At 43.2% G+C, this 13,671-nt stretch overlaps 1 protein-coding gene across 1 annotated transcript in view; it reads right to left on the bottom strand.

The window, feature by feature from the left end:
- ZNF541 (zinc finger protein 541) overlaps positions 1-9,685 on the bottom strand; it is a 30,735-nt gene extending 21,050 nt beyond the window's left edge. The window contains exons 1-4 of the mRNA XM_056847524.1: positions 9,382-9,685; positions 4,979-5,222; positions 1,173-2,934; positions 463-521 (exon numbers count right to left, since the gene is read on the bottom strand). Of these exons, the coding sequence (XP_056703502.1) occupies positions 463-521; positions 1,173-2,934; positions 4,979-5,222; positions 9,382-9,685 (2,369 nt within the window). The remainder of the gene's footprint in view (positions 1-462; positions 522-1,172; positions 2,935-4,978; positions 5,223-9,381) is intronic.
- Positions 9,686-13,671: the final 3,986 nt, after the last annotated feature.

Raw genomic sequence — 13,671 nt, 5'->3', positions numbered from 1 at the left:
ACAGTGTGTCAATAAATTTAACCCTCTGTGGCTATGTACACTTAAACACTCTGGGTGCGACCTGTTACTGCAAACGGATGTTTTGTTTTCATATGAGAAACTTTAACACCCCCCTAATGACTACAGGGCTAAAAGAAAGCCTCTCTATTAAGCTGATGATTTCTGTTATTTTAACAGGGAAAAGCCAATGGCCATGAAGTCTAGGAGGGTGATGCAAATTTCTGTATGGCTTTCACAACAATTACCTCCATTTTTCCGAAAAACAACATGGCTCTATAGGTAGGGAAGCACTTCTGCAGTGTATCAACATGACTCTAGTAAACTCCTGGCAGTGACCAAATGAAACCCAGCTCTAAGGAGAGATTTGTGCACAACTCTTACTGTGCACACCAGGTGGTGGTGGGGGGAATCCTTCTTGCATCTATTTTAAGCATTGTCAAACTTTTATCAAGCCCAGCTTACCATCCAGGGGGAAAGTGTTCTTCCCTCACTGCGTTAGTAAAGCTGTAGATATTTCCACCCTGTGGTTAAAAAAAATTAAATACATTCAGAAGAAGTGTTGGTTTTTATACCCCGCTTTTCTCTAAGGAGTCTCAACCCACCTTACAATCTCCTTCCCTTCCTCTCCCCACAACAGACACCTTGTGAGGTAGGCAGGGCTGAGAGAGTTTGGAGAAAACCGTGACTAACCCAAGGTCACCCAGCTGGCTTCATGAGGAGTGGGGAAACCAACCCAGTTCACCAGATTAGAGTCCACCGCTCTTAACCACTATGTGATGCTGCATTTAAATGTTTTAAAACAAAGGCTTTCCTCTTCAAATTGACTCTTACAATTCTACTTCCCGCAGAACTATCAATGTCCTTTGCAAACAGTAATGATGGCTTTTAAGTCTATTTTCCCCCCTCTCCTCATCCTGTATTGCAAGTATAAGCAAAAGGCAGTCTGAAGGCCTGGCCTTTCCATTTGAGCCCAGAACAGCCCTTGATCTCAAACAACTCCCTGACTTTAATGTGTACCCCAGCCATTTTCTCCCACATGGAACACAGGCAAAGGACTCTCACTCCTTCATTGCCAGCATAAGCAGTTACAGAGGCTTTGAGGGATCCCTCCCCCTTTAATTTTTTTTAACTTAAAAAAACCTCTTAGAGAAATTTTTTTAATTTGAACATGCCTGAATCCTGTTGAAAATGGTCATCTTTGGTTTTGCTCCAGCCTCGCTGTCGAACGAAGTGCTGGGCAAAGAGAAAGAAGCCATGGCCACTTGGCTGGGAGAAGCCACAGAAGAGACATCAAACTTCAGCTTCTCCTTCCGGCGGGGCCTCCCACTGCGAGAATGACCTTTGCTGCCTGATCCTTTAGCACAAGCCTCGTTCTTCTCTTTCTTCATCAATGGAGGACAGTCATTCTCCAACTGACTTGGCTTCCCGTATGTATGATTTCCCGGGGTGTTTTCGTAAGCTACGGACTGTGGCTGGTTAGGACTGGAGAAGTCTGTGAAACCCAGGCACCCTTTCAAGGTTCTGGAGTGTTTGGTGTGAGAAACAGTGTCTGTGCTTAGGGAAGGTGACAGAAAGGACCGCGGAGGAGTACCTGGCTGCTGCCCTTCTTTCTCATTGCCAGATGGAAAGTCCTTCTCAAACTGGGCCAAGGACCTTTTCATGCATAACAGGGAACTTTTGCGCTCTGTGGGTTCCATAAGTGGGTGACACATCTGCTGCTGAAACACAGTTTGAAATGGTTTGGCTACTGCCTGCTCAGGCTCAGAAGCTGACGCCTGCGACGGAGTCACCAACTGGGTGTGAGATAAGATGTGCTGCGATTTGGTGATCCTCTGGAAGAGGTGACCCTGGACTTGCAACTGATCCTGACTCACAGAGGATTCCTGGGATTTCATGAAGAGCTGCCTGAAAAGTGGTCCAGTCTCACCCTTCTGCAGCACGCTTGGCTTCTGGGCTTCTGGGCGCCTAGCTGCTGGCCTAAAGGCCTCTTCAAAGCCACGGAGCTTTGACTCCCCAGGGATCTCCCCTTGTGGCTTTAAGAGTGCAGGAGTGAAGGGCAAAATATCTGGACGCTCAAAGGTCGGTGCCAAAGAATCAAAAGCCTGGGAGGGTCCCGCCAACCCTTGAGAAACATCCTGAGCTGCAACAGGTGACATCTGAGCCATGTAAGAGCTGTTTCCTTTGCTTTTGGTGCAGGTCGGTGGCATGTTTCTGGCCCACTGGAAACTGCTGCTTGGCTGCTGAGAAGTTGTAGGGATCTTCTGTCCTCTGAACAACGGAAATCGTGGAACGCCACTTTCTGCCCAATACTCCAGGGCTGTGTTTTCTAAAGGGCACTGGGGCTCGGGATGAGGCTGCCTGTCAGGCACATTTGTACTGTTTTCCGCAGATCCGAAGACAGACAAGTTCCCAGGATTTATTATGGTATACACACTGGAAGAAACAGTGTTCTTTTGACAAGAATAAATATCCTTTGTGGTGTTATCACCAGTGGGTTTGGTAGGTGCAGCAGCACTTGGGGGAGTGCAAGACATCTGACCACATTTAGAGGTGGACGGCTGCAAGGAACCCTTGGAGTCAGATTCGGATGGTCCTGCAGATGGTGACGGAGCCAATGGAAGCTTCTGGCTGACTAAACTACTCACAATACACCTCAGCAGGTCTCTGTTGGGCAGGAGGGAAGTATTAGGGACTTGAGGTTCAGGGTGAAAGGCAACTCTTTCTGCAGTTCTCATACTACCAGGTCCAGGCTGGACATGTGAATCGTGCGGAGGTGGCAAGCTCTCACATCCCTCGTCATCCTTTAACAACCTGAAGCCGTGGTGCATTTCATAATGCCGGCGCAGCGACCGATAGTCAGAATAACTCTTACTGCAGCCTTGTTCTATGCAAAGGAATGGCTTTGTTTTTTGGTGGGTTAGCATATGGCCGCTCCTGAGGTGTAAAAACAAAATCTTGAAAAATGATCAGAATGCAGAGAAGATGGCTGAACTTAAAAATGTTATTAATACTAACCAATATAATGTGGCCTGGAGCTTGAGAAATAAGGAATGCTAAAGTTCACACAGATTTGAAACCGAGGTCTAAATCTCATGTAGGTGTTAAACCAGGATCTCGCTGCAAGTAGAGGCTCGCATGATAGAATATTCCTTCATACAAAAAACAAAATTCTCTCCATATAGAACACCAGAGGCATTCACAGAGAAGGGTTCTAGACTTCTCAACGTGCCATTTTTGTTCTATGTACAAGCAATCTGTATACAGGGTCATCCCCTCCCCACAATCAGGGTGGATTAAAAATCAATGTGCTTTTTAAAGCAGATTTTTTAAAAAATAAATCAGATTTTTTTATTTAAATCGGATTTTTGATAAAATGCTTTTTGAGGAAAAAGCTATCTAAAGGTAGTTTTCTATTTAAAATACATTATAGTCCAAAGGCTGTTCATCATGAAATAAGGATTAGTTTTTAATTATGTAGCATGAGGCGGTATATTCATGCAATATTTAAATTTTGGGTACCTTAATTCCATTAATCCATTCACAATCTCATGCTCTTCCAGAGATTTCTGTAAGATTATTTTGGGCAATTTTTCTATCTATAAGATATTATCACAGATGCTTGGTTTTGCAGTTCTCAAAACTGTGAATTGGTGTCTGCAGAGATAACATGCCTCTTCTCCATAACAAAAATTTTATAAAATAAACATAGAGTTGAGAAAAAGACCTTAATCCCATTGCTCCTTTGCAAACCTGTGTACACAGAATCAACCCCTTACTTCTTAAGTGCTAAATTTCAAGAAGTTAAATGAATAGAAGACTGATTGGAATGGAATAGATCTCCACAAGCATGAGGGAGGGGCAAGCAGTAAAAATGATGGGGAAACCTTTTGAGCAGAACTCTCCACAAGTCTTGGGATCTTTGTGAGAGTAGCCTGAGGTTTGTCATATTATTTTCTCCCTGGAGGAGAAAACTTATAATGGCAGCAGGCTGTAAAAGAGACCCAGTCTGGGAATATTTTAATGAAGTTCCTCTTCCTATGGGTGCAAACACTGCAACAAATAAATGCAAGGCCTGGTGTCCCGAATGAAATAACATTCTGAGAAGTGCTGTTTATATAGAAAACTATTATTTAAATCTAGACTAGTGATTTAAATCTTGAAAATCTATTCTTAACTGACTAGTGATTTAAATCATGATTTAAATGCATTTGAATATAAATCAAATCCACCCCGCCTTGTATGCTTGTATAGAAAACTAGTCCCATATCCCTGGCCACAGGGATCAGGTTTTCTTGCAAAATCTTAAAGTCACCTCATCATCATAACAAGCTGAATTGTGGTTACTAGAAACAGCAGAGTTTATTAAAGGAAGGCAATTTTATCTTGAGCTCTGAAGGGGGGGAGGGATTAAAACAAAACACATGACAATTCCACTACTTCTTGCTTAAAACACAGTTCCAACAACATGTCATTGTGCTGTATTAAATAAGCTGTCCCTTGGTAAAACCACAAACAGTGTACCCACAAATCAATTGCCCGTGCCAAGGTCTACTGCCTACCACCCCCACCCCCATTTTCTGAGAATGAAACTTTCCCAAACATCACAAAACAGGTTAGAAACCTCTCTCCTCAACAAAAATTGCCTATTTGTCTCTAAAACACTTCCGGAAGGAGTGTTTCTCTAAAACCCAAATGCTATACTACACAGCTGGTCTAATAAACTGGGGATATCTGAGCCTTTGTGCTTCTCATCTGTGTTCACACAGAATCCTTGTGGATGCCACACAACTCCATCATAATTTCAGGCATTTCCTTAATTGGGAGGTGTCTTGCATCTTAAATTACTAAAGAATGGTATCTCTCTGTGTGCATCTGTACCTGGTGCTAAGCAACTGGGAACACCAGGTCAGATCTCTTCAGTAGCAGCAACTCTCGTTTATACATTTAAAATAGTTTTTATTGGCAAACTGATACCTACAGATGGTCCTGCCGCTTAAACGCTTTGCTGCAGATCTTACAGACGTGTTTCCTCTCCTGGCTGTGAGTCACATAATGTTTGCTGAGAGAACTGGTGCTACTGAACACCTTCCCACAGAGGCTGCAGTCCAGGAAAGGGGCTTGAGGGGAACTCTGCTGGTGTTTTCCTTTCCTTCCACTGCCAGAACTGGTTCTACCTCCTGGATCCACATCTTTAGGTGCTGAAGGTTTAGGAAGCCCCAATTCTAAATGAGTAAAGACAGTTTTTAGCTCACGGGATCTGTGGTAGTGTAGTTTAGGAAATCTGTAGGTTTGAAATCTCAGCCATGGACTCACTGGACAACCCCACCCAAAAATATGGACTATTAATTCTAATCTCTCTTACAGAATTGTTCTAAGGCTTACTGAGATGAACTGTGAATGCTCAGGAAAAGCAGTACGCAAATGAGAAGTATCGTTTACTATACTTTCAAGGTGGGAGGCCTGTGTGTTGGGGGGGGGGGGCTCAAATGATGGGGAGGAGGCCTAGATAGGAAAAGTTGCTATCATTGCAAAAAAAAAAAAAGCCTCTTCCCTGAAAGCTGATTTTTTACGCTACTCAGCTGTCAAATCCAAAGTTCACAGATGTGGCACAGAACCTCTAGCTGTTCATACAACTCATCAAATATTTAAACCAGCACTAAAACCCTAAAAGGTATTAACCTGCAATTGCCAAAGTGCCTGCCTTTGTAACAGAACCTATGATGTCACAGCTACTTCAATTCAGTTGCTTCAGCACCAAATCAAGCGCTGAGCTGATATCCATTCAGTGAATTAAGCTAGATTTAAGGAAGCAGCCATTTCATCCAAAAAGGGAACTGTTAGAAGGTGGACCTTACATTTAATTCAGCGTTATTACACCTAGCCGATGAAAGATCAGTCTTGACCCACTGTCAGCATCCATCTGTCATTCTTACTGGTGCACTATTGCATGCTTCTACATTTTGTTGATTAAAAAAAATTGTGTCAAACTCTTCTGCATTCATTTATATTCCCATTATTGGTGCTTCGTTTAAAAACGTTTCTAGGGCATAAGATTTCCAGCTGGTAAATCAGCAGCCCTGACCTGGATGGAGCAGGCTAGCCTGATCTTGTCAGATCTTGGAAGCTAAGCAGAGTCAACCCTAGCTTGTATATAGATGGGAGACCATCAAGGAAGTCCAGGGTTGCTACACAGAGGCAGGCAATGGCAAACCACCTCTGAATGTCTCTTGCCTTGAAAACACATTAAGGGGTCACCACAAGTCAGCTGCAACTTGACAGAACTTTCTACCACCACCAAATCAGCACTAGTGACCAGAGCCCAATGTCTGGTCAGCAATGCATGTATATTTAATTGTGGTTGGATGCTTGTATATTTAATTGCAAAACTTCAGGGTGGAGTTTAAACAAATTCCATCCCCCATCCTACCCCCCACCAACCTGCCTGGCAGCACATAATGCTCAACAGCCATCTTTCACTTGATCATAGAATCACAGAGTTGGAAGGGACCACCATTACCTGATAATTGCTGCAGATCAGAGTACTATTAAAAGGACAGCTAAAGGGACTAGTTTATAATGGTCTGATTCAGAATAAGTCACCTTTATATATATTTTATGTCAATTTGTTTTCTTTCTGCTCTTTTTTTAATCCCAATGATATCAGCCCTGAAACGTTTATGCTGAAACCTTTGACTGAAGGAAGCCTATTGATCAAAATCCATCTTGGGCAATGCCTCTACCTTACTGGCATTTGAACAGGACAGTACCCTCTTGATTATATGAGTAATGAAGATGTTAGGGGAGCTGCCCTTCCTCTTCAGTGTAGTATTTTCCTAGCCACAGCTGGAGAGAGAGCTGCAAGACTCTGCAGAAGGTGTTTCCTTATCCAGGGTGTAATTGAAAGGAAACTAGGCAGAAGGGGGGAATCATTATCTGTGCCACATTGTAGTGTAATAATTACCTATTACAATAATTATCTATTAATTTTCTATAGAGCTATAAATGCCTACGGAGCTCTACAGACAAATGAAGTTGATGCCGTTGGCTCAAGATTTCTACCAGGTGAGTCAAGTTGGTAGAGTAAGCCACCGAAGAAGAGAAGTTGGTTTTTATATGCCGACTTTCTCTACCACTTAAGGAAGAATCAAACCGGCTTACAATCACCTTCTCTTCCCCTCCCCACAACACCCTGTGAGGTAAGTGGGGCTGAGAGAGCTCTAAGAGAGCTGTGACTAGCCCAAGGTCACCGAGCTGGCTTCATGTGTAGGAGTGGGGAAACCAACCCGGTCCACCAGATTAGAGTCTGCCACTCATGTGGAGGAGTAGGGAATCAAACTCGGTTCTCCAGATTAGAGTCCGCCGCTCCTAACCACTGCTCTTAACCACTACATCACAGGTGGCCTGCGCCTAGATTGTTTCCAGCAGTTCACTTCATTTTTGCCACTTACTAAAAGTGCTATGATTTTATTTATTCTTTGAAGATTTTTTCCACTTCTTATTCCAAAATGTCAACTATTTATTCAATGCACCATTACCAAGCACGGCGCCACAACTGCGCCCTGAAAGTAACTTGTGAGCGCACAGCATATGATGGCATCACCGTGCAGCATGAAATGTGAATGGCTAATATAGCTTTGACGGCATCACTGCATTCCTAACAATGAGATTTGCTCGTTCCAGCACATTTGACACAGCAGTGTGGCAGAAGCGGCAACACACGCGTGCGCGCACACACACACACACACACACACACACAATCTTATCCAGTTTGACAGACTCTTAGAAGATCGGTTGATTTTGCCCCAAAATGTCTTTTGATTGAAAACTTCCATTAAAAAAAGCAAAGTATAAAATCAAACAAAATTCACCTGCAGCACTATAAAGAATCTGGGATGTAGTGAAGAGTGTGGGGGAAAAGGGATTATATATGGCCTGATAAATGGAAATTCATTTCATTAGATTTACAGCTCCTTCTTTACTATTATGCTCAGGTAGAGACATTACTAGTCTGATCTCATCAGAGTTTGGAAGCTAAGCAAGGTTGGTACTTGGATGAGAGACCACCAAGGAAGACAGGGCCTGCTGCACGAAGGAAGGCAATGGCAAGCCACAGTCTCTTGCCTTGAAAACCTCGTGAACTTTATTCAGTTGTCATGAGTCAGTTGCAACTAGATGGCACACTTTACGTTAGAGGCGTTCCACGGACAGAAGGGGCAGAAGAACCAGCAGCCACCTGCTTTTCACACACACACACAACAGTTTTACTGGGTTTAGGGTGGAGGAGGAACCTATCAACTGTTGATATTTGTCTGTGTGTTTTTATTGGATTATTTTATAACTTTAAATGTGTTTTTAATTGTTCATAGGTTTTAATGTGTTTTTTTATGTTTGCTGCCTTGGAGATTCCAAGCGGGTATAAAGGTGGCATAAAAATATTTTTTGTGTGTGCAAAGTGCCGTCATGTCACAGCCACTTTATGGCGACTGCGTAGGGTTTTCAAGGCAAGAGACTAACAGAGGTGGTTTGCCATTGCCTGCCTCCACGTAGCGACCTTGGACTTCCTTGGTGGACTCCCATCCAAGTACTAACGAGGGCCGACCCCACTTAGCTTCCGAGATCTGGCAAGATTATGCTGGCCTGAGTCATCCAGCTCAAGGCAAGAGACAAACTGAAGTAGTTTGCCATTGCCTGCCTCCACATAGCAACCCCTGGACATCTTTGGGGGTCTCCCATCCAAATACTGATCAGGGCTGACCCTGCTTAGCTTTCAAGAGCTGACAAGATCGGGCTAGCCTGGACCATCTAAGTCAGGGCAAACAAAAAAGTTTTAAATAAATTAAATAAATTTAGCAGCAATGTTGGCAGCATGTGAAAATGAAGGGAAAAAGAAAGGGAGTGGCATACTACACAAGGAGGGAGAGTCTTACTATGAAACCCTTCTGCACAGAAAAAAGCAAATTTCCTCCCCTACTCTTGTGCACCTCAGAACCTTACAACATCTTTGCAAAACTTCAGATTATTCAGCATTTCTGCGATGCTTTAAGTTTGCAAAATGCTCTGCTGCCCTCCATCCTCCTCAAAACACTGAACTGGCCACATTCTGACATATGCCCAGTGTGCGTTTACAGACATGCGTCCACCACCCAAGCATTATGGTACTCACCACAGAAACCCATGTACATACCCACTGTAGTCAATTGTGAACTGGTGCAAATAAAATTCCCGATGGACAGATGAGGGAACTAAACTGCCCAAGACTCTACGAAAGAGCTGGTTGAACTTAACACCAGGTTGCCCCAGATCCCATGCTGATACTTTTACACACTCTTGCCAAATGAGCTTTTAGAACTTAAACAGAAAAACATCCCAGAACCTACTCACCGTGCAAAAGCGGCCTTGAGTCTGACTCGCAGTCATCGAGGAGTTTAGCGGAATCGCCATCCTTTATGGAATACAAAGACAACGTGTCCAGGTTGTCTTCCAAAGAGTCGCTATTCACATTCGTGGCTGAAAGGCTGGGATCCACATCCAGGTTGCTCAGTCCTGAATAAATCATGTCTCTCACATCCGGGCACAGCTCATGGCTGAAAGCATCACTGCAGTCCAATGCCTGATTCCCTGAAAACTCATGCAGCTGCATTTCAGAGTGCAGGGAGCTTTCATCGCTGAGGTGGTACTGATCCATGGTCACCAACCTTCTGTGTCTCTATTTTGGGTTAAGATTCCTAAACAAAACATTTAGAGGAAAAGAGTGTCAGAAAAGGAGTGATGTCAAGGAGTTTGGTGGAACTACCATCATGAGCAAGTCAAAAAAACAGAGCTCATCCACCTGCCCAAATGTAAACAAAATATTGCCAGGGTAACTCACTGCAAACATGTCTAGTTTGAGTTTGTTAGGAATTGTTCACGTTTAGACACAAAAGCCAAGCAAGGCAACTGGATCTACAGGGCTATTTAAGAAACGGAGGTAGCCGAGAACCCCTTAACGTCTGACAAATATTTTACGATTTACTGAGTGGCGCATCTGTGTTTACAGCATGTGTGCTTAAATTGGTAGATTCATCAACTGATTTAGCATTAGGAGTCCTTATTTAATTGGTAATTTTCAGTCAGTGAAGCTGCAAATTAAGGGCAACCGTGTTCATTTTCAGAGGCTATTTTAGTTCTGGTATAATTCTGGAGAGGTAGCAGTATTAAGACTGTTGCAGCAAAAATAAACACGTGGTAATTTAAAATACTGATTTAAACAAATTAATCTATGTCTGCATGCACTACTTTCTGCATTAACCAGTTCATTCCTGTGCTGTTTTCTTGATATTCTCAATGAGGTTTTCTACAAAATTCAGATCTATGCATCCCTAAACCTTCTTTTAAAAGGTAAAGGTAGTCTGTCCCTTGTGCAAGCACCGGATCATTACTGACCCATGGGGTAACATCCCATCCTGACGTTTACTAGACAATGTTTAGGTGGTGGTTTGCCATTGCCTTCGCCAGTTGTCTACACTTTACCCCCGGCAAGCTAGGTATTCATTTTACTGACATTGGAAGGATGGAAGGCTGAGTCAACCTTGAGCCCGGCTACCTGAAACCAGAGCTCCAAAACATTCTTACACTAGGCCAAAAACAATAAATATAAAAAAAATTGGGCATACAGGACAAATACCACATTGGAAGCAAAACTTTACTTTAAGCTTCATGAACACATGAAGCTGCCTTATACTGAATTAGACCCTTGGTCCACCGAAGTCAGTATTGTCTACTCAGACCGGCAGTGGCTCTCCAGGGTCTCAGGTAGAGGTCACATCACCTACTTGCCTAGTCCCTTTAACTGGAGATGCCGGGGACTGAATCTGAGACCTTCTGCATGCCAAGCAGAGGCTCTGCCACTGAGTCACACCTTCTCCATAAATGACTCTAATTGCAATTTCCAGTTTTCTGATCACGAGTTTGGGGAAGTTATTTAAAATTCAATCAAATGGCGAGGGGTGGGGGGAATAGTGTCAGTTTAAATTTTTATAGCTGCCTTATTGAACAATGAAAGAGTAAAGCCAATTGGTTCAATAACATAATTGTGGAAATCAAATTTTAAACCTCCAAATTCCTGATGTCCAGTCCTCCCCAGATAAACCTGAAGACAATCAACATCTATTCATGAGAAAATTAAAATCCAGAGTATTTATTCCTTCAACTGTGATTTATGGAAAAATAACAAAACAGGTTACTGACTTACATTTGCTAGCTGAGGCCAGCAACTAATGTATTATTACAGATACTAATCCATCATATTTTCTAAAATGAGAAATTGTACTAAACAATCCAAGTCCCTTTCTTTGGAAGCATATGTCTGAAGTAATCTGGGAATCAGTGGAAAGTTGCTCAACCGGCGGAAGGGGGGCTTCACCCTTTGGTCATTTTTCTTTTGTGATCTGCAATCTTCTTTCTGGTTGTAATTTTATTGGTGATTTCCGCTTCTCTAACAACATGATACGTTTGTTTTTTGCAAATAAAAAATGGAAACTTACACACATATGCAAAGCTACCTATGACATTTGGGGAGTGAGGTTCATCAATATGCGCACTGCCTTTGGTAATGATATTGTTTGCTGCTGTTTTTAGCTAGTTTTTATAGAAGTGTTTATATAAATAAATGAAAATTTTATTGTATAAAGCCGTTGGCCATCACAATTTGATAAAACAAATACCGTATATACTCGAGTATAAGCCGAGTTTTTTAGCCATGATTTTTGGCTTAAAAAACTCATCTCGGCTTATACTCGGGTCAATACGGTAATTCGCCTGCCCGGCCCTCTCCCAGCGCACTCCCACCGGCCAGCTGATGGGCGGGCTGTCCCGCCTTCTACCCCCCACCCCACCCGATCGTGCCTTCTGCGCGGTGGCAGCTTCTTCCCCCCCACCCGACTGCGCCTTTTGTGCAGCAGCGGCAGCTTCTTCCCCCACCCCACCCCACCCGATCGCGCCTTCTACACGGCGGCAGTGGCTTCTCCCCCCCACCCCACCCAATCGTGCCTTTTGCGCAATTGCGATCGCGCCTTTTGCTTGGCGGCGGCGGTTTCTCCCCCCCCCCCACCTCACCTGGACCGGTCCTCCGCTTGCCAGCTGACCCTGCGGGGCCTCCTGCGTGCAGGGAGGGGGCCGCCGCTGCCACCGCCTGCCTGCGCGCCTGGAGCCCGGTCAGGTAAGCCTGCGGGGGGGGGGGTGCATTTCCCCCTTGGCTTACACGTGGGTACCTAATTTTTCCCCATTTTTGGGGTGAAATTAGGCACCTCGGCTTATACTCGGGTCGGCTTATACCCGAGTATATACGGTAAATAAAATACAAATACAATAGATTAGCAAGTAAAATATTAAATAAGGGGATATACAACAACATTTTAAGTTAAAAGAAAAGTAGCGGCTTATTCTGATACCACGTTAGACCTTATTTTCTTTGCTGCAAGAGCAAACAAAGAGGCTCTATATGATGCATATGCATCAATATCTGATAACAGAAAAATAATTTTCTCTGCATCCAAGTGTGTATTGACACCAGATAATATTTCTGCCAAAAATTTAGCCCTGGGGCCTGCATACAATGGGCAAAATAGGATGTAATGAGGCAAGTCCTCCAGAGTTGAGGATCCACAAATACAGACACGTTGATCCCTCAGTGTTCAATAGTACCCCACCAATAAAGCTGTTGGCATAGTTTGGAAGTGTAATGATGTGAAGGACGCTCTAAGATTGTAATTTATGATGTTGGATAAATAGGGAGTTCTAAAGTGGTCGTTTTAAATTAATTTGTACCACGGTGCGCCTTTTGATTTTAAAATTAATGATCACTCGATCAGTGCATCAGCTTTAAATACCCAGTCTCTGAGCTGGTAGTTATCAGCTGAAATTCCTAAAGATCATCAGGGATGGAATAACGCGAAAGAATGCTGTTAAGGTGCTTCGGGTCTTTAGATAATAAAAAATTTAAAGATTGATAGCTAAGCAAATTAAATCTAGACTTTATTTCTCTTCCAATGTTTTAAAACCACAAAGTGTGCTCGGGCCCTGAGAGAAGGAAGGCCTGTTTCTGCTCTCATCAGGGCAGCTGGAGACCCTTTAGGAAGAGCTAAAATGCGCCTGAGGAATTGGTTTTGGATTACTTCCAGACTAGATAGAATGTCCTCATTCCAACCCCACACTTCAACTACATATAGGAGATGAGGGATATTAAACAGTTTTAGGGTTTCAATTAAGTGTCCTCCTTTTGAATTGTAAAAACTGAGAGGACAGACCCCACTATCCTTAATGCAGAAGATTTGACTATAGCCAGATGGACGTTTCAGATTAAGGTCTCTTTAAATCACTCCAAGAAATATGAATGAGTTCCATTGTTTAATTGAGGTACCCAGAATATTCCAGGGAGATATTTTTGCCCTTTTCCTAAAAACCATTACGTTTTTTTCATAATTGATATTCAGAGCCTCTTCCTTGCAGAATAGACCTAACTGGTGCAATAACTTCCTCAGACCTATCTTGGTCAAAGAAATTAGGACGATGTCGTTCGCATCTAACAAATTTGGGACTTTTTGTTGTCCCAAAGTAGGCGGGACAAATTGTGGACCAGATAGACTCTCAACCACGTTGTTTATGTATGGACTGAATAATAAGGGAGCCAACACG

Source organism: Euleptes europaea, chromosome 3, assembly GCF_029931775.1.
Source record: "Euleptes europaea isolate rEulEur1 chromosome 3, rEulEur1.hap1, whole genome shotgun sequence".
NCBI classification, from domain to species: Eukaryota; Metazoa; Chordata; class Lepidosauria; order Squamata; family Sphaerodactylidae; genus Euleptes; species Euleptes europaea.
This window is presented reverse-complemented; position numbering and strand designations above follow the sequence as displayed.